The 22,351-nt window shown below is 37.6% G+C and overlaps 1 protein-coding gene across 1 annotated transcript; it reads left to right on the top strand.

Moving 5' to 3' along the window:
- The first annotated feature begins 1,451 nt into the window (after window positions 1–1,451).
- LOC108444467 (complement factor H-like) lies at window positions 1,452–20,272 on the top strand. The gene is made up of 11 exons (XM_037545080.1): window positions 1,452–1,491; window positions 2,083–2,229; window positions 3,890–4,045; window positions 5,525–5,701; window positions 8,266–8,457; window positions 8,547–8,720; window positions 8,812–8,979; window positions 14,326–14,505; window positions 17,242–17,274; window positions 17,830–17,988; window positions 19,619–20,272. The coding sequence occupies exons 2-11, from the start codon at window positions 2,085–2,087 to the stop codon at window positions 19,813–19,815; spliced, it is 1,581 nt and encodes a 526-aa protein (XP_037400977.1). The 5' UTR covers window positions 1,452–1,491; window positions 2,083–2,084; the 3' UTR covers window positions 19,816–20,272.
- Window positions 20,273–22,351: the final 2,079 nt, after the last annotated feature.

Genomic DNA, 22,351 nt, shown 5'->3' with positions numbered 1-22,351 from the left:
CACCTCCCTCCACTCTTGTATGTCACCCTGTGTTCTTCCTTCTTCTGAAAATACGTGTTCACCACAGCCATTTCCATTCTCTTTGGAAAATCTACAACCATCTGACCTTCCGCATTTCTGGCTTTCACACCATACATACCCAGCACCTCTTCATCCCCTCTGTTCCCTTCACCAACATGTCCATTGAAGTCTGCACCAATCACTAATCTCTCCTCTCTAGGGACACCATCTACCACTTCATCCATCTTACTCCAAAATTCCTCTCAAAAAACCTTCAACTTCAGGCTGATGATCCTGTCTGACACTCTCTTTACATCCAGAACACTTTTCACAAGATGTTCCTTTAGGATTATCCCTACTCCATTTCTCTTCCTCTCTACACAATGATAGAACAGTAAAAGTCTATTTGCAATAATTTATTGTCATGTAAGCTTTGGAATTTGATCATTACTTATAAAACGCCAGACAGTGTAGATGGTCGTTTTATTATGACTTGATGTTATACTGTTTTTTATTTCATTTTAGACCCACCTACAGTCTTTCTGTCACTCTGGACAAAATTAAAGATTCACTTTTTTTGATTGTCTGTGTCCTGCAAATTATTTGAAACGTGTGACACAGAACTCCTGTATTTAAATCATTTTATACAATTCACTGCAACTGTATTAGTATCATTCACTGAAAACATTGATTCCACACTTTTGAACTGTAGTGTACAAGGGAAATTACATAATTGCGTAAGTCTGGACAGACCGATATCATCTGCAGGGTCACTGAGAGTTGGTCATAGACCAAATATTCCCCATGAGCTACTGCTTGTGCAGCTCTCGATAGATAGATAGATAGATAGATAGATAGATAGATAGATAGATAGATAGATAGATAGACAGACAGACAGACAGACAGACAGACAGACAGACAGACAGACAGACAGATCCTTAATTGATCCTGAAGGAAATTTAGCAAGAAGGAATTTAGTTAGAGGGTGACTGGAGATGGTCAAGTGTCATTGTGCCTCATTCATCAATAAAGCCCCCCAAAAATAATCTACATCACATTAATGGCGTGTTCTTAAACTCCAGAACTGTTCACACCTTTTGTTCTTACCCAAGAGCAGATCCCACATAAGGAAACAAGAATGAATGTTGAGTAAAACTTTGTGAAAACTATAAATTGGTTTTGACTGTGCATGTTCAGATTCAGATTCAGATTCCTTTATTGATCCCAGGGGAAAATTGCATGTTGACTCCCAACCAACCACATCGGAACCATTTTGTATACATACAGAAATGGGCAGCCTAAATTTAACATGCTGATAAACACCTCAGTGGCACTGCTGGACTGAGAATATTCCACCATCCAAAAATATTCAGCCAATAGCGTCCTGTGGGCAGCGTCCTGTGACCACTGATGAAGGACTAGAGGATGACCAACACGAACTGTGCAGCAGCTATCATCTCTGAATTTGCATCTACAAGGTGGACTGACAAGGTAAGACTGTCTAATAGAGTGGACGGTGAGTGGACACAGTGTTTAAAAACTCCAGCAGCACTGCTGTGTCTGATCCACGCACAGTCAGTGTTACTGCAGTGCTGAGAATGATCCACCACCCACGTAGTACCTGCTTTGTGAGGGTCCATGGGGGTCCTGACCACTGAAGAACAGGGTTAAAAGGGGCTAACAAAGTGTGCAGAGAAACAGATGGACTACAGTCTGTAAATGTAGAACTATAAAGTTCACCTATACAGTAAGTGGAGCTGATAAAATGGTCAATGAGCATAGAAACAAGGTGGTCATAATGTTACGTCTCACTGGTGTAAATATATATGTGATACGATTAAAGACTGCAAATAAAACAACTGTCTCATAGAAACAATCTAGCAGCACTTTAGAATAACTGATCAGGCAATGCAGTGAATTTGAGAACCTTTACTTCATTTTGATTTAATCAGCTACTTTTTCCCTCTTACCTCCTGCAAATTCTTGGATGAGAAGCTTTTCTACAAAGGGAACTAATATGGTGTTATAGCCTCAATACTTGTCTGTTTGTATTTTTAAAAAATTATAATTCTGGATTTACAGGAATGGGTGGGACATCACTGAGAAATATTAACCTTGCTAAAAGCAGAGCTTGCCCAGTCTTACTGGCTGACTTTGGCAAAATGAAGTGGAGTCTAGTCGTACGATGCCTTTCCTTCTTTTTCTGTGTTCATACCTCAATACAAAGAGGTAAGGCTTTTTTTCTGTCGTAATCTGCAGACTGTTTTTAATCAAATAAGGAGTGCAGAGAGAAAGAATATCATTGTCAACGTTTAAATAACAAAAAAAAGAGGAATTTTATTTACATTTTGTTTTTATTTAATAACCTGCATATTTCAAAAATTTTATTTGATATTAATATATGGAGGATGTTCATAGCAGTCTTGGTACTCCTCGGTTTTTAAGACTGAATTCTTCAGATTCTGTTTGTTTTGTTAAATCATTAATAGTTAAGTGCTATGATCGTGTGGTTACACGGGGCATTTGGGGTCAGTTTCCTGGACAGGGACTAAGAACAAAAACATTTTTATTTCACTTTTTATTAAACTTTTTTTATTTCAATGAAGAAATTTTATTCAGCATGCTGTGTAGTACAGGTTCTAGACTTAATATCTGTTCTTTAATCTGACCTAAAACAGGATAATTACACCCCCTCCCCTGAAAAAAAAGATAGAATAGCCTCAACATCATTTACTTCCCAGAGTTGCAGTGTAAACTTAGACTAACACTAGAATATTAAAATAATGTTGTATATATTTTGCATAATGAATGAATATTTAAATTTTACTCCGGTTTTGGTCCTGACTTGGACTGGGCCTCTAATGGTCTTGACCACACTAGTGAATATTGACCAAATATGGCTGTTGTACATGGTGTGTTTTGTTACCACGTTATTTCATAATCTTGCTGCTTGTTTCGTGATGCATATTGTATCATGAAAACAGTACCCAGTCCCAGATTGTTCCCATCCTAATATGTCTATGATCTCCCACTCACATTCAGTCCATTTTCTCATGGTTGTCCTTACACATTCTCATTCTGAGATCCTGCTAGATTAAAATCATTTGTGGTTTACGTGTAGCGTGAGCAGTAACATTCTGCTGTTTTATCCTGTGTTAGTACACATATTTCCAAACAACAACCAAGTGCTTCTAACTTTGCAGCCATTAACATATTCTATTAGGTTCCATTAGGCTGAGTTTTTGGCTTCTCTTTCAGTGAGCCTTGCCTGTTTTATAAAAGTAAATGTAAAAAACCTGTTATCATTGTCATAAATGTTCTTTAACAATTAATCCTTGTTGTGAAAAAGCTGTAAATTAATTCTATGCTAAAAGCAGTTCTAGTGAATAATTGGCCTCATCCACCTACATCTTAGTAAATTCTTGAGTTCTTGAGCAACATTTTGCTGACATGTATTTGGGAGACACTAAATTCTTGGATTTCTTGTGAAATCAAATGTGAAGAAGGAAACAGACATGGCGGTCAGGCACAAAACCTTAATGCCTTAGAAAGAGCTGGGGTATAAAGGCAGAATGTGAAGATAACAGCCCTTCAGATACTTCAGCTACACCACAATAATAAAAACAAATATCTTTGCAGAAATTACTTGTGATATTCCTTCTGGGGAGCATGTCCAGTCTCCTTTTTTCTACTTTGGTGAGGACAGAAGATTGGGAGTCAGTAAATCATACCAGTGTGAAAGTGGCTATCAGGCAACAGCTAGAACTGCCACATGTACAGAGAACGGCTGGTCTCCAAAACCACTGTGTACTTAGTGTATCTTTGAAGCTATGCGCTTATGTCTATGTTTTGAAGTGGAGAAGAACTATAATTGTTGTCTGTCTTTTAGAGGTGATGTGTCCCGTGCCCACAATCGAAAATGCAAAGACACTGAAGAAACCAGGCACACATATTGAGTACGAGTGCCTACATGGATATGAACCCGACAGGTTTACCATCACCTGTAATGAGCAGGGAGACTGGGACAACATGCGCCACTGCACTGGCAAGTATTCATTTGAAGAGACTAAACAAAATATTCAGACCACAGATGAGCAAGATTATCACAGCAATATGTGTACAAGTGTATGAGTTTGGGCATTAACTAAGCCAGCACTTAGTAACACACTCTTAGTATCACATTTGCAAATTATTTTGTTGTCAGCTTGGAGTTTCAGGAATTTTCACCCACTCTTCTAAGCAGAACGCTTTTAGTTCTATGATATCCTTGGGCCCTCTTGCATACAAATTTAATACCGGACTGTGGGAGCCATCCCAAAAGCTTCAGCTTGTGTTTCTTGAAGTAGGTGGATCTTGTTTCCAAAGTACCTCTGGCTTTTGTGATGAAGTCATACGTAACTGTATCATCTTATCATGTTTGCTGCACAGAATGGTGCACCACCACTTCTGTCTCAACTAAACCTTCCTGCAGGACCTTTGCGGTTATATGGGGGTTTTGCTTTGCCTTTCTGGCCAATACACAAGTTCCTTCCATAATTTCCCTTAACTACCATTTCTAATGACATTCCAGATATTCCATGGCTATCCTCTGCTTTGTAGACATCAGCAGTTAGCTTAATTTTCAGAACCTCAGCCAGCTGCTCTGAGGAACTCATAGTTGTGGAGTGCTAGTTCAAGGTTTGAAAAGTCAGAGAATTTATTACGAATTTATTATTTATTACGTCAGCTGACAAATCCAAAGGACAGTTCTTGACCTGCCCAACCAGTTCTAATGAGTCACTAAAGGCCTTGAAGCGTGTCTACATTTTTGCAAATGTTGTGATTATTTTTTTGTGATATTTGTTTTATATTAATTAAAAAAAAGAATTCCTGCAGAAGCTGTTTATGTCTTTACTCTTAAAAATTCAACATAATACTTAAATACACCGGTGTCGGGCATATGTCTGAGCCCCTGCCCTTTCTCATAATAGGCAAATGCCTATACAAACCAAACAGCAATAAAAAAAATTTTGTTTTGTTTTTGTTTTTTGTGAATATACGCTCATGCCAAATTTGGTGCCTGCATTGTGTTCCAAAACAGTTGGACCAAGATGATAATGAGGAACAAGGCTGAACAAGGCCACTGCTATTGGAGAAGCTCTCATTCCAGTACTCACGTTCCCACTGTGTTGAACTGCAATCAAAGTTTCCTTAAAACAAAAGCACCTATATCAGAAACACCCGCTTATCATTCATTGGGCGATATGTCTGCAGAATAATGTAAAGACATTAATAATACAAAGTGAATATTGTTTCTACTTATTTACTTAATGAGCATTTGGCATTTATAAACAAATATGCGTGAATTTATGGCTTCTGGTGATTTGTGTAGAGTTCCAGGTTCTCCATTTTGTCAACTAGTTACTCATAAATAACCAAATTTTTCTTTACAAAACATCATAATTGCCAGTGTCAACCTATTAAGATCACAAATGCACCTACTCTCTGTCTTTTATATAAAATTCTTGTTTGTATCTGTTAACAGCAAAAACACTGTACTGTGGCCCACCCCCATCAATCGAACATGCAGTACAGGATTTTAAGGAACAATATAAGGATGGAGAAACCGCTACTTATGTCTGTCCTTCAAACTACATTAAGGATGGTGATCCATACATGATCTGCTCACGAGGCAGATGGATAGGAAAAGGGAAATGCTTGCGTAAGTACAGAAGCACTGTCTCTTTGTTCTTACTCCACTCTGTTTGTACACTGTCAGTAGTTTTGTTTCTAGTAAATGAACATAAAGTAGTTTGTGCTTAAAGGCAGGGGCAGATTTAGTGATACTGTGGCCCCCTACATGTACACTTTCAGTGGATTAATGGAGTCTACATTGCAACAAAATTAACTAATCTTAAAGTCAATATTGCCAATATTTCTCATTTTAACAATGCTTTAAGAATATTCTCTGATTATTTCATTTTACACATTTTTCACTTACTAAATGAAATGATCTCACTAAAGTGGCAGATAATTCAGATTATTATTTTAAGAAAATATGCTTGAAACAAGCAAATATATCACAAATATAGAGATAATTTGGTAAGGAAGAACTAATGAAAAATGTTTTTTACATTTTTTACATTCTTGTTAAAACTTTGTCTTTTCTGGAATTCTGTGAAGCTGCTTTGTGACAACATCCGTTGTAAAAAGCGCTATACAAATAAATTTTATTTGATTCGATTTGATGAGTAGAGAGTAATAAGTAAGTAATAAGTAACATTTGAAAAAGTTTGAAAAGGTTATAAGAAAGTTTTTAAATAAGTAACTTTTAGTATCTTTTTTTAATTAGTTGGGAAAAAATTCATCTGTAGTGGATTATTTTTTGATTATTTACTCAACAGAGGATCAATCTATACTAACATTAATGCTATGAATATATAGGGTCTGCTGGGCCTATGAAGTACTCTGTTCTGACTCTGCTTTCCTCCATATTTTTGGGTTTCCCTGCTGCACATTATATATGCTGAACAATATATGTAGGTTTTGGCAACATATGCTGCCATCATCTTTTTCAGGGAAGGCCTTGCTTATTTCAGCAAGACAATGTCAATCAAAATTCTTCATGTATTTCAGCTGTATGGCGTACTAAACTGGCCCGCAAGCAGTCCAGACTACTGAAAACATTCAGCACAGTTTGAAAGGAAAAATAAAACAAAGGAGACCCTGAACTGTTGAGCAGCTGAAATTCTATATTAAGCAAAAATGGGAAAACATTTCACTTTCAAAATTCGCAGCTATTGGTCTTCTCAGTCTCCAAATGTTGTATTTGTAGTATTTTAATTTAAACAAAGGGCGTACATATGCAAATATATGGTTTGCATATATTGCATTCTACTTTTATTTACATTCTGTACAGCAACCCAACTTTTTTGGAAATGGGATTCTTTTGTCACTTCATCACCATCGTCATATCAGTCCGTCTTGCGTCATGATGTAGGCAAATGGAATAGTCCATTATAATCTTGACTGGGTTTGGTTGCATTGCAATTACTAAAGAAAATCTATACAATAATGAAAAACATCAAAATAGTACCTGGTATTAATAATATAATTTTTTTAAATACTCTTTGTGAAATATAGTTCCCTGTGCTTCTGCTACTGTCATTTACACCTCTATGATGGAAAGATCATTTTCTGGGCGTCGATTTTGTATATTAATGACTACTGGTCTCACTGGAGGTTGGGTTCATGCTAACAGCTAACAGACGTGTTATTGGTAAGAGATCCTATATTTCCCATAACTTGCGGGGGATGGGGGGTGGATGTGGTCTTTGAGACTGTAGGCTTTCACCTTGTGCAAATCGTGGAGTGTGGTTCAGAAGCTATCCACAGCATACCATCCACAGGCAAACCTGACTGAAAGGGTGAACAAGACACATGAGACAATAGCAATTCTCATTTTTGGGAAGCAGACAGCCAGATTAGGGAAAATGGCTCCCTGAGTTTCACCTGGCTATTAACATCCATGAGACAACAGCTGTGACATCTGCTTGACTGGTCCTGGACTGCAATCTTGCTAGAATGCCTCATTCACTGTACCCTGCACCTGATTCTACTGCATAGAGTACCTTGCAGTACCAACAACTGATTAGAGCTGATGGACAAAAAACACACATGTAGCTAAAGTAAGATAAGCCAGGAATTATAATGCAGGCCAGAACTAACAACTATGAGAGTGTATAATTATAATTACATTTACATGAGCTGATGGGAGACAAACAGTGACAACACACCTGACTTCTTCAACTGTGACAGACAGACCTCAGCCAGGCAGGTTCAATTTAAGTGATGTTTAGAGTAGATTTTAAGATTTTAGGTTAGTGAAAATGGAATGAAAACATTTTGATTAAAACAATTTCTCAGCTCTCCCTGCTGCTCTAAGTCATATATGTATATGATGTGTTACTTCATTAATATCAATTTAATAGGGAATATTAACGAGGTTTTAACCCTGTTATTCAGTCATTTTCGTAAAAAAAAAAAAAACCTTTAAAATATTTAATTTAGTTGGCAGATTTAGTAATGAGCATCATTACTTGAAATTACTAAAAGAAGAAAAACTGGGAGGAAAACTAAACAAAAAACTTTGGATATTTATTACATATTTGAAAAGTTCAAATATATTTTTTTAAAAAGTTCAAAAAAACATTTCATAAATATTTGTATTACTTGCTAGAAATGAATGAATTCGGTTTTCAATCTGCTGCATTTTGTCTACCACAGAAATGAACTGTCTGCTTGGGCCGCCCACACCTGGAACAAGCACAAGCCCAACAGGGAAAAATGTATTCAGGGCTGGAGAGAGTGTAGAGATCACCTGCTCAAAAACACACTGGTTGTTTGGAACAAAACAGACCAAACAGAGCATTCTATGCAAGGAAAGTGGTGAATGGGAACGCTTGCCTGTGTGTGAGGGTAAAGAATACAAAACAATCAAAACTGCAAAAACATTCTGGGTGCTTCAGTTGTAACATACAGTAATTAACATCTAAACATCTTTGCAGAAATTATTTGTGATATTCCCTTTGGCCAGCATGTGTCTTACCCTGATTACTACTTTGGTGGGGACAGAAAATTGGGGGTGAAAAAATCATTCCGGTGTGAAAGTGGGTATCATGCAGCAGCTGGAACTGCCACGTGTACAGAGAACGGCTGGATTCCAAATCCACTGTGTACTGGTAAGTCTCTGTCTGTGGGTGGAAGCATGTGGTTAATTAGCTTCCTTATTTCAAAGCAGAAAAATATGAAAAAGTTTTGCCTGTTTTTCAGAGATTGCGTGTCCTGAGCCAAGAATTGACCATGCAAGACAGCTGGACAATCCACTCCAAACATATAAACCAGGTGCACGTATTCAGTACCAGTGTCTGCATTTATCTAGAACGTTTGAGATCACCTGTGATTGGCTGGGAAAATGGAAGGATATGCAGTCCTGCCCTGGCAAGTATCCATTTGTTAATCATTTGGAGAGACTAACAGCCAAACATTCAGACCAAAGATGAGCAAAGTGATCACAGCACTATCAGCATCTTTGGCCACTCTGTGTAGTCATGCATTGTTTATTTACTTGTTTTAATTACAGTATCATGAATTGCTGATTCATTCTGTCTGTCGCGATTGCCAATCAATGATTTAAATGTCAGAAAACACACTGTTTACTGTCACGATTGGCCCCTCCCAGTCCTGTCCATATGCGTTTGTTTTGGTTTTGTAACTCCGCCCCTGACTGTTTGCACCTGTCCCTTGTTATCCCTGTGTATTTAAGCCCTGTGTTTGCCCTTTGTCTTCGCTGGTCGTTGTTGCTCGTCGTGTTTGTGCTGTTGGAAGCTCTGTGCTGGTTTGAGTCTGTTATTTGTCATGTCTGAACCCCAATCTCTCCGTGTTGGCTCAATGACCCTGGACCGTTACGACCCTGATTTTGGATTTGCCCTCAATAAAAGTCGCTTACCTCCGCACATGCGTCCGCTGAAGGAGGGGTATATGTTGTGCAACCCTGCACACTTTAATCCCAAAAAAAACGTTCAGGCCACTTGAACACGTACAAACCTAACTGAATCTTGAGCCTGAAAATATGTGTATGATTAATTATTACACCCCTATGGCTTTAAAACAGTTGTGAGAGTCTGTTGATAAAGGACTCTACAGTGCAACTCTGTATGTAATGCAGCTTCTTAAAATGGGAGAACAGAAGTGGTGAAGGACAGGTCATTTCTAAGTACGTTTGGCTACTTTTGCAGGTAGATTTCATGTACATGTTCTTCTCACATACCTTCCATCATTTTGTTATTAAATGGGACTAAAGTTTGAAAGTCATTTTTAAGTCTCTGACTACATAAATAACTTTCATTTAACTACTACTACCATGGTCAGAGACAGGCAAAGAGAAATAACTGCCCACATCCTGCCCACTGTACTGCACATTACATTATATTACAACTGCTCAGTCTGATTTATTTGTTCTTCTTGTCCCTCAGGAGCCCAGAATGTATGGTGTTAAAAGCACTAGAGAAATCAAAGAATATGATTCTCTCAGCGCTCCCAGGCTTCTCCAGGTTAGAAAAAGCTCTGGGTAGCAGGTAGAGGACTGCATCATTCAGTCCAATACCAGGTTGATAGGCAAACTGGAGAGGGTCCATAGATGAGCTCTCCAGATGGCAGAGATGGGCCAGAGAAGGACCAGCCTATCTAGCATCTTAATCAGTGTTCATGTCAGTGCCACCGGCCTGCAGCTGTTGAGGTCCTTTGGTTGCTGCATCTTTGGCACTGGTACCATACAAGATGTTTTCCATAGTTGTGGTTCTCTCCTGAGTTTAAGGCTCATGTTGAACATGTGTTCAACTATCCCACACAACTGATCTGTGCAGGAGCCTGGTGCTGATGCCATCTGGACTGGCAGCTTTCCTCACTTAGATCTTTCTGAGATCCTTTCTTACCTGGGCTGCTGTAAGGCACAGATCGGGGCTGGGTGCTGGAGTGGGTAGGGGGTTTATCTGGCAGCAAAGAGACCAGTTGTGGGTGGCTGTGAGGTGAGAGTTGTGAAGAGGTGGGTAATTGTGGGAGAGGGGGCTGGGCAGTGCCTCCAGAGTACACAAAAGGTGGATTGCAGCAGGGGTAATTGTGTGTTTGTCTTTTGGTCTCATACAGCCTGGTATCTTGTGCTCAGAGAATGTTTTTCCAGACACCACTGATGTTGTTATACTGTAGCTGTTCCTCGATTTTCTTTCTGTAGCTGACTTTTCCCTCCCTGATTTTCCTTCTCAGTTTCCCCTGGACAGCTTGCAGTTCCTTCTTGGTACCTGATCTAAAGGCCCTGTTTTTCTGCTTCACAAGAGCCTTTATAGCAGGGTTACTCCATGGTTTGTTGTCAGGGAAACACTGAACAGTCCACACAAAAATGTATGTGGTCCGTTATGCAACGTATGAGACTGTCAGTGTCCCGATAAGCATCACACAGTTCCTCCCACAAAAAGTCTTTCAAGGTATATATCATTTCTAACTTCAGTTATTATGGTTAGCCTAACTGAGTTACTTAGACGTCTCAGTTGTGTCTGTTGCACATTAAGGCGCTCGCATTTTGTAGTAATGTTAGCAGGAGTACAGAAGACACTGTGCTGCTAGTTTATTAAGTATGCCTGCCTTGTACGTCTGTTCACCATTTTATCTTCTACGCAAACTAAATGCTGACAGCACATGACTGAGGTGTCCTTGAGCAAGACACCTAACTCACAGCTCCTCCCTGGGCGCTGCGGATTGGGCTGCCCACTGCTCTGGGCAAGTGTGCTCATTGCCCCCTAGTGTGTGTGTGTGTGCTCATGCTCACTAGTGTGTATGTGGTGTTTCACTTCACGGATGTGTCAAATGTGGAGGTGAAATTTCCCCGTTGTGGGACTAATAAGGGTCACTTAATCTTTAATCTTAATTTTAAACACTGTTGCCATGGTGAATATTAGGTTGCTTTGCTAAATGCAGTAAAGCAAATACCACAGCGTTGAATAAACATTTGTACAGTGTCAGTGTTTTCAGCATTAATTTTTACCATTTACAGTTCTACATGTGAGAAGTTCTCAGCTTTTGACAAAGTCAAATATTTTTGTTAAGCCGCTGCAGCCCTGGCTTTTCTAAGTGTAGAGTGCTGCTTCATACTGATATTGATGATCATAAGAGCAGTAATGACACCTGGGAATAAACACTGAAAAGAAGATGTGTGTGACACAATTTATATTTATATCAAATCCTACAGGTCCATCACAGCCCCAGCTTTTTATTTATTTTATTATGTTTTTTTTTTTTATTTTAGGCATCATGGATTTAACAGAAAATGACACAAAAGCCTTGACAAATAAACATAAATACATTATTATGCATTTAATGTGCCCACCATTTTCCTTTGCTACAGCTTCCTTTCTCTTCAGGAGACTTGCTTTTAGTTTCTCAAAGAAATCTGCAGGGATATTTTCCAGCTTCTTTTAAAGACCCTCAAAGTTCAGTCTTAAAAGTTGGTTGCATTTTCTGCATGATTCAGGTTATACCAAAAGTATTCAATGATATTGAATGTCTGGTCTCTGGGGTGACTACATTAGACTGTATTTAGACAGTGTCATTAGACTGTGTCAGAGTTACAAATGGCTGTGTACCTCATAGCAACAAAACCACATTTTATGTAGGTGAACCATAAGAGTTGATGCCTGTGTAATTGTTGACATTGAATACTGACCAAATTACAGTAACGGTAGCTTAAATATTGTGTGGTGATTATCCATATTCATGATGCCTTTATTAATTAAAATTAAATTAATTCCAAATGTTATACATCCCCAAACATTGATCCTCCACCATGTTTGACTGTTGGTTACAGACAATGAGTTTTTCATTACAGTGTACATACTGCTTTCTGTTATGTCTAAAGATGTGTTGGGAGGACACAGCTGCTACTGGTTGTTTTTTATGTTTTTGGAAAGTTGAAAGAGTTAAATTGGCACACAAATGCAAAAGTAAAATGAGGATGAATTAAATACTGATAGATTTCATGTACTTAGTGTATGTTTAGGATGATTTAATTACAAGAAGCAGAAAATACAACCAACTTTCAAGACTGAACTTAAGATTTCTTTGAAAAACTGAAAGCAAGTTTCTCTAAAAGAATGGAAGATGTAAGGGCAAAAGTTGGAAGAGATTTTTTATGGTAAATACATGAGAAATACATTTGAGTTGCTTAAGAAAGAATTATTGTATTCTCTTCCTTGGTTCACCACAAAATATGAAAAAATGTCTGCATTATTCTGCCTAATAGGTGACGTCTATGGGCCTCTTCCACAAGTAGAAAATGTGAATATCATATCTTACAGTAGAGAGCCACAAAAAGCAGTGATATATGAATGTAAAGAACATTTTGAACTGAAGGGGCACAATTTACTTCAGAAGCAAAGGCTGGGATACAGCACCTACGTGTGAATACAAGTACTTATTATTATTATTAGTAGTAGTAGTACTATTATTGTTATTATTAGGGCTGAGCGATAATGATAATAATAATGATCACTTTCTTTAATATAAGAACTGTTCAATACATGTTTGAAATTATAGGCCATTCTTACACTTGTCCATTGTTACAACAGCCCTGGTGACATTTCAACTGCAAGAAAAGCGACACTTGTCAACAACAAAGGGCTCACTTTATATATATATAATGTGATGTTCATGTGAGGGAAACAATGGCCAGTGTTTTACAGTTTTGAGGGGCAAAGTTGATTTGTTTTCCTGTGAACAAGCGTAAGTGACAACATAAGTGGCTTGTAACTGTACTGGCCAACAGTGAACTCACTTCTTTCCTAACATCCTCACAAGCTTTAGCAGCTTTAAATCACATCTGCGCCATACAACTACAGCCAAAGTGGTCTGTGTGTTGCAGGACTCAAACAGTCTTATTTTAGTATTAGATAACATACGAAATAGAGTTGGAGACGAGAATCAAACTGCAGCTATTGCCTGTGTTTTAGCGACAGATGTATTGCGGTTGTTCCACCACTCAGACAATTACAACAGCGCAATGAATTCCTGTCTGCTAGCTTGTGTTTGAGTACTGTTGCTCTGACATGAATGTGGTAGGAGTGATAGACGAAGTGATCCATCATTAAAGTGCCAAACCAGCTAATGTTTGTCGGTCGTACTAAGTTAATGCTGTTGTGAAACTAAAAGTTTAGCACCTGTGATCAAATAGCCAGCAGTTGTGATCAGACAGCAAAAAATAAATTTTTCTTTTTAAATTTTGAATATTACAGAAATCATGGCTGAGACTGTTGCTTTAACCAGCTGGTATAAACTGCTAACCTAGGAAAGTAGATTTGTCCCACTATTCCATGACCCATTTATAAAATGTTCTGCTGATTGGCCAGTGTTTGTCATGTTCTGACCATAAAGCAGAATTCAAAACCACAATTGCAGTCTGGTTTCTTCAACTTTCACTCAGGAGTAAGAATCAGCCTTTAAACATGAAAGAAATAATTATTTGACATTCATCATGATAATTATTGATATCAACTAACATGATTTTTAAAAATTTGATTGCATTTTAAGCCATATCGCCCAGGCCTGATTATTATTATTAATGATAATCATAATAATGATAATTCTGTATTTTTCAGCAAACACCATCATGGTTGAAAAGTAACACTGCTACTGAGTGTCCCCTGGGCTGCATGTTACAATTGCTGTAAACCACAAAAACACAAACCGTCAGTTTAATTCATTTGTTCTCATCATTTTAATCATAATGCCTTTACATGCCAGGGTCACCATGTCTAAAACCTGAAAGAATACGCAGCGGCTCCTTGAAGGATCCTCAGAATGTTAAGGACTATTACGCAGAAAAAGATACTGTGGAATATGAGTGTTCTGAGGGATACATGTTTGAGGAGGAAAGCCATGCCCGCTGTACTGCGCAAGGTTGGATTTACCCACAATGCAGACGTAAGTACATTTAATAGTGACTATGGAGATTTTATTTATTGTGTGCTGTTTTTAGTTTCACTGCCATTTCATGGGGGCATCATTCAGTAGCTGGCCTTTTCCACTACCAGCACAACACTGGCTTTTTCAAGTGTTCACAAAGACAAACAAAACCAAGGAGTTTGTGAAATGGCTGGAATGTACTTACTGTTATGTTCATGCTTTCCCATTAGCAGCTGCACTTCCGCTTTTTCTTTTGAACTCGGGGCTCCATAGACTCAAACACGTACAGCACAGACTTGTACATGCAGCATTAAGTTCTCTCCTGCTGTTATATAGTAGAAGAATCAGGTGAGGAAAGATCTCCCACACTGCTGTTCATCAGCACGTCTGTCTAAAATTTATATTTTGTCATGTGACGTCAGTGATTCATGGATTTGCCACTAGAGTACATCTTAATGTCTAACAATACTTTTACAACCAAAGGTTTGCTTCATTTTTATCTTTTTCCAAAAAATAATATGAGAGTAATATCAACACATAATATATGCAATTTGGGGACTTTTAATCTCACACATTTCACTAATGAATGAGTGTGTTTTTTTTGTGGGTGTAACAAGGAGCAAGGTAGCGGATGCATGTGCAGAGGTAAGCGACTTTTCTTGAGGGCAAATCCAGAATCAGGGTCATAACGGTCCAGGGTCAAAGAGCCAATACATACAGAACAGGGGGCAGACATGACGAGCAACACAAACAACCAAAGAGTTACAAAGACCAACACATCAAACAAAGACCGATACAAAGACCAGCGAACACTAAGGGCAAACACAGGGCTTAAATAACAAAGGGTAAACGAGGGACAGTTGGAAAACAGGTGGAGACAATCATGGGCGGAGACATGAAACGAGGGGGCAGGACTAGAAAAACCAAAACAAATACATGTGGGCTAAACCAAAACACAAACACAAGGACAGGACTGGGAGGGGCCAATCGTGACAGAGGGTTATTACTATTGACTCCACCTGCCTCCATCAATTTCCCGATTTTTAAGGTGCCATATATGCACTTATTCAGTATTTCAAATTGTTTTCTAAAATCTACATAGAAGGTATGTGACTGCTTGGGGTGAAAAATGCAGAAATATCATTTACAGCCATAAGATTTGGCCCTAGAATTTTTTATTATTTTTTTTACAACTGAAAAAAGTTCAATAAGAACAAATTTTGACATTTAAGAAGGCTTTTGTGATCACTGACACTGTTTTACAAGCTTGATCTTATAAACCCAGTTAAAAAAACTTACACTAGGTAAAATACAAATAAAAACAGAAAGTAGTGATTTATAAATCTACTTTGACCTGTACTTGAACAAAAACAGTACAGACAAGATATGTTTTACCACATTAACTGAATCTTTCTGAAACTGATACCTGCAACATGTTCCAAAAAAGTTGGCACAGGGCCATTTAAGACTAGAAATATTGTGAAATGTTCAGACAACATCAGGTGATGCAAACACGCTTGGATATAAAGTGAGCATTGAAGAAAGCCCTAGTCCAGCATGCTGCTCCGGAGCCACATGCAGCTCTTTTACTGCTCTCTTACAGTTCCTCAGCAGAATTAGATTTTTGGCAATAATAAATAATCCTCCTTTGCAGTAAAATAAAGCTTCACTGTGCTTTCTAACGCCCAATTCTAACACAGCTTTAATTATAAATGGTAATAATAGCCACAATTAAGGCATAACTGCTTACCAGCCTTTAAACCTGAACATTAGCATGCAGACTGCTGGTCACACAGCAACATGGACAATGTTGCCTAGCAAAAGATCTTTTCTCTAAAAGGCAAAGAAAGTTTTAAAACATTGATAATTTAGAGATAAATGGACAAAAAAAATGATCCCTCTCATCAATATTGGCAGTTTTCAGTATTTAGATTCAGCTTTATGTCTGTAGTGTTGACTAAATGTCATTCACTAAATGAAGCTGCAGAAATACTTTGACAAATCTGCTGCCAGTAAACACAGTTTGTCACTGCGTCCACAAATGCAGGTTGAAACAGTACTATGCACAGCAGAGGTCATATGTCAGTAACGTTGAGAACTGTGTTAGAATTCACTGGGCTCAAGCTTATCTGAAATAGTCCTATGTCTAGTGGAAATATGTATGATCACCTGATGAGTCAACATTTCACATTGTTTATAGAAATAAGTGGCATTGTGGTCTCCAGTGTAACGTAAATATGTGACGCTGTTATAAGCTGACGTGAGAATCTTGCAGGGTCTGCATGTTTCTCACATGAGAGGTACAGAGAGGTACGAGGTGTGTGTACGTAATACACTGGCAGGTCAGTTCCTCACTCTCACTATTGTTATTTCCAGGACCATTGGCTGGACAGGTAAAGATTCGCCACTCAGCCCAGTTTACTGTAGGATTATTTTGGGCTTTCCTGACTGAGGATGTTTTAATTAACCTGTAAAATGTTAACTGAATTTTTCTTTTTTCAGTGTAATGTTAGGAAGTACACATTAACAAAAGGAAAAGGAAAAGAAACAAAAAACATTGCTTGTAACAGAAAATACCCCCATCCATTTACTGATTTCTAGATTTTCATTTTTTAGGCATTAGATGTGTTTAATCATTAAAGTTCAGGTACATGCTTACTCTAAATCACAACTGTCTTAGATTGTGTGTTTTAAAGCACACATCAATTTGATTTTCACACTGACCTATTGTTGTTTTCATTGTACCATCTTCAGGAAAGGCTACTACAGCAAAGCCCTCTGGGGGAGGTAAGAAGCTCTTCACAGTTTTGGGCTTAGATTTTAGCCTGTATCAGTAAAATATTTCTAGTAAGGTTATTTTAAATGTGTTGCTTTACAGGGTCAGCAGCTCAGATAAGTCCTACACCACTATCCTGTTACATTAAACATTTTACACACACATTATTTTGTTGTTAAACAATATTATTAACTGTTTAAATGATGTTATTTGGAAGCTGTATGAATCCTAGTGTACAATTCTGCAAGAAAATATTTCTTAAACTAGTTTTGATATTTTATAAAAACCTTTAAGATCAGTGTTTTAAACTTGTTCTAATGTATTTATGGCTTTGTAACAGCATCAGTTCTCCTGATCTGTGATAAATACAAGCTAAGGCAACAACAATTTGTCAAGAATTTGACAAAGGCCAAAAAAACTTGCCATGGCAAAGTAAATTACAGTTCTTTTCTATAACATTTTCGTGTGTGTGTGTTTGTGTGTGTGTGTGTGTGTGTGTGTGTGTGTGTGTGTGTGTGTGTGTGTGTGTGTGTGTGTGTGTGTGTGTGTGCAAACAACCACACTAGACTGCGGCCAGCCCCCACAGATTGAAGATGCTGTACAGGATTTTAAGGATCGATATGAGGACGGTGAAAAAGCTGATTATGCCTGTCCTGCATTCTACATTAAGGAAGGTGATCTGACCTGCACCCGAGGCAGATGGACAGGAAGTGGGAAGTGCTGGAGTGAGTAGTTGTATTTTATTCTTTTCTATTTTTAAGTTCAACAAATATACAGTAACTATGCATTAGCACCTGCATAAAATGTTATTTCTACATATATAGAGATGTACATTAGGACTGCTGTAGCTACTGATAATGTCATGTAGTTATATTGATTGGTTAGGTTGAAACTTTACAGGTCCCATTTATATCATGTGACTGAGAGAGAAATACAAATAGCAGAGACTGCAGCAAAGAATCCTGCATGAACCAAAGAAATCAAAAACTATAAAGACATTTTACTTCAGTGTTGACTGTTCCCGAAGGTTCCAAAGGCAGTGTAATCATGAGGCGCAAGTAACCCAGAGAAAATCCACTGCATCCACAGCAGAAGCTAAACCTAATGAGATACTAATACCTTTAAAAAACACGGTCAACAGTAAAACACAGCACATCACAGTCTTTTAAAATTGTTACGCTACACAGTTATCATGCTTGCTTGTAGGCTAATGCACACAGACTAGCTCGGATACTTTTCTTTTTTTTCTGGATTTCTCTGGGGTTTTATCCTCCATTCCACATGTAAACACTTCAAACATTAGAAAAACGCTGTTATTTAACCTCTTATGCTTGTGGGTATATTTTGGTTTTTCAGTCTGAATTTAAATGCCCAAATCACAAGGCAAATTGTTTAGTAGCTGCATGAAATAAATGTAAATTTGTAAATGTTCCCTTTAAATGAACAGAAAATGTATTTTATGATTAAAAACATATGCTTTTTATTGCTGAAAGACGAAAATCTTAGAGGCTCTTTGTATTTTTTATAAAAATAATTTACGGAAGAGACACCATCCAGATCCAGTTTATAGCTCAGATTTGGAGCTTAATATCATTTAAAAACACATTTTCAGGTGTAACCAAACAAAATATTCTAAACGTTTACTGCTCAGTGACAGAAGCTGATTTCAGCTAATTAATTTCAGCAAATGTTAAAAATGAGTTTATCTGAGGGTCACTGCTGGGTTCAGGAGAGCGGCTAAGTACCGCGTGACAGATGAGCTACAGTCAGTAATCATGTACCTATAATGTGCACCTCTATGGTCGACTGATTAATTGACCAATTATTGTGGAGCTTTATAAATGTATACCAAGGTGTATCTGGGCAGTTGTAGTTAGACGTCAGCCCTTAAGGGATGTCATGAACAACAACAACAACAACAACTAGTCCCCTGGTGGAGAATGCAACATTCCTCAAATTATAAAGTAGATCAGTGATTCACAGTCCTGGTCCTGATGTTCTCCTTCTCTGCACATTTTAGTGCTTAATCTTCTGACAGCACACTTGACTCCACACATCGTCTCATTACTGAGCTTCATTAGGTTCACTCAAGCACATTAGAGCTGGAAGAACACAAAAAGTGTGCAGTTCAGGGAATCCAGGAATTAAAATGAGGAAGAGGAACTCCAGAGTTACACAAACCACATAGAGCAGAGTGATACACAGAGGAGTAACTGTATTATAATAAGGAGATGTTCTTATTTCCATCTGTATGTTTTCCATGTCTTAATCCGCACTATGTACTGTCACAGTTATATCACTGAACATAAACACAACCATGAATTTACTAATCAGAACATGTATCTTTGATTTCAGGACCCTGCACTGTGGATCTTAAAGCTATGGATGACCGTAAATTACAGCTGACGCATAAAGACACAGAAAAAATCTATTTAACTCATGAAGATGTTATTGAGTTTTCTTGTAAAAGAGGATATAGACGAGCGAAAGACAGTGTTCCTTTCCGTCAGCGCTGCACTAATGGACACATTGACTTGCCTGTTTGTGTATAGTGGGTCACAGGTTCCCATTAAAGTGCTGTGGGGATTTAATTGTGCTCTTCACTGCTTAAAGAAGAATCAGTCGTTTTAAACTGCTGTGTTAATATTTAGATGTTTGTGTAGTGATAAATAACTGAGGAGGCTGCCATTCAGACTACATTCAGATAAACTTCCATTCAGTTAACAGAAGAATGGATTGTGTGCAGTCAAACACAACAAATGATGATGACCAGAGAGCTTCACTCACTTTCATGAGCTAAATAAACCAATTAAATGAAGACTGTAAAACACAGTGTTTGATATAATTAAGATATCAACCAAAATCCATCTCCTGAGAAATATCATTTACAAACTTAACATCTTAAGTGGCATTAAAGAAGAAGCTCTTTGAACTATTCATAAGCTTTGCTTGCTGTATGTTGTTTATTATTGGTTTTCCAGCAAAATTAATAAAGCATTTGACTTGTGATTTGAGTTACAGACTAATATTTTTAGGCTTAAACTTTTATTTCTCAAATCTCTTCTAGTAATGCTACCATGGTGCATTCGACTAGCCTATAGCTCTCTTCATGTAGTATCATCAGACAGAATAATGAAGGGGGGTGATTATCTCCTGTAATTAAATTTCCATCCTATCACAAACTAAAAAAATTGGCGCAGTTCAAAATGTAAGTAAAAACAAAACTTTGTTGTTTTTTGAAAAATATTTGCCAATTTTGAATTTGATGCCAACAACACATTCCAAAAAAGTTGGGACAGGAGTAACAAAAGGCTGGTAAAGTTGTGTAGTGCAAAAAAACACCTGGTGGTTGATTGACAACAGGTCAGTAACATGACTGGGTATGAAAGAGCATCTCACAGAGACTGAGGAGGGATTCACTACTCTGTGAAAGACTGAGCAGGCAAACAGTGCAACAATTCAAGAATAATGTTTCTCAACGTAAAATAGTAAAGACCTTTTGCTTTTTATTGCCTACAATACATAATAACATCAAAGAGCTCACAGAATCTGGAGAAAACTCTGTTTAAAAGGGACATGGCCAAAAAAAATCAGTGCATAGGCTCAGGAACACTGTCTATGAAAACAGTTCATCACTGCATCTACAAGTGCTAAATGAAACTCTTAAATGCAAATGAGAAGCCATATATTATATAAAACAGTGTATTTTACACACACACACACACACACACACACACACACAAATACATTGCTCTGTATTAAAAGAATCCAGGTGCTAAACTGACCTGCCTGCAGTCCAGACTTTTTACCACTAGAAACATTTGCTGCATTATGAAATAAAAAATCAGACAAAGGAGACCCCAAACTGCTGAGCAGCTGAAATCCTGTATCAAACAAGAACGAGAAAGCATTCTTTCAAATACTTTCAAAACTATAGCTGTGTCTCCTCAGTTCCCAAACGCTTACAAAGTGTTGTTAAAAAAAGGTGATGAAACAGTGGTAAACATGCCCCCATCCCAACTTTTTTGGAGCGTGTTGTTGGCATCAAATTCAAAACGGGCATATATTTTCCAAAGAAAAAAAAAATTCTCAGTTTCAACATTTGATTTGTTGTCTTTGCAGTATTTTACTTTAAAAATATGGTTTACATGATTTGCACATCATTGCATTCTGTTTTTATTTACATTACATTCACAGTGTCCCAACGTTTTTGGAAATGAGGTTATAATATAGAATTTTATATATCGCTGTTGTCGGAATCTCGTATCTCCAAAATGGTAACTTTACAGGAGAAGGAAAAAACATACTTTTCATTCAAGTCAATGGAACCAGAAGTCTTTCCAATTTATTTTGGGCTGTTTCTTTCAGTCCATTCATCATGAAATTTACGTACCTTGTAATGTTTTCAAATTCTGTCAAAAACTGAAAAATGTCAAAAATGGAGATACAAGCTTTTCTTCTGACAACAATTATATATTTCTTCCACCTAAGAATGTATTTCTTTGACCTTTGTGTGAAAGGTCATTCTGTGGAGATTATGTAGAGACCCTTGACTGACTGTTGCAGATGTCATCTTAAAGCTCATGATGGACCTACATGCGCATCTTTGCTGACTGAACTGAAACAGTGACATTTCTCATTCACTAACGTTTGTGTACAAATGACGGCTTCATGTGCAGAAACAGATAAAAAATTACTTTTGAATTCACAAAGTATTATACAACCCCAATTCACTATATTAGGCTAAAGTTTGTATTACACCAGAACTCAGGCCGAGTGATAGTAAATAAAGCAGAACGTTTCTACAACCCCAATTCCAATGCAGTTGGTACGTTGTGTAAAACATAAATAAAAAAAAATCTATTTTCAATTGAATACACTACAAAGACAAGATATTTAATGTTCAAACAGATAAACTTCATTGTTTTTTGCAAATATTCACTCATTTGGAATTTGATGCCTGCAACACATTCCAAAGAAGTTGGGACAGGGGCAACAAAAGACTGGGAAAATTGAGGAATGCTCAAAAAACACCTGTTTGGAACATTCCACAGGTGAACAGGTTAATTGGAAACAGGTGAGTGTCAT

This window comes from Pygocentrus nattereri, chromosome 15, assembly GCF_015220715.1.
Source record: "Pygocentrus nattereri isolate fPygNat1 chromosome 15, fPygNat1.pri, whole genome shotgun sequence".
NCBI classification, from domain to species: domain Eukaryota; kingdom Metazoa; phylum Chordata; class Actinopteri; order Characiformes; family Serrasalmidae; genus Pygocentrus; species Pygocentrus nattereri.
This window is presented reverse-complemented; position numbering and strand designations above follow the sequence as displayed.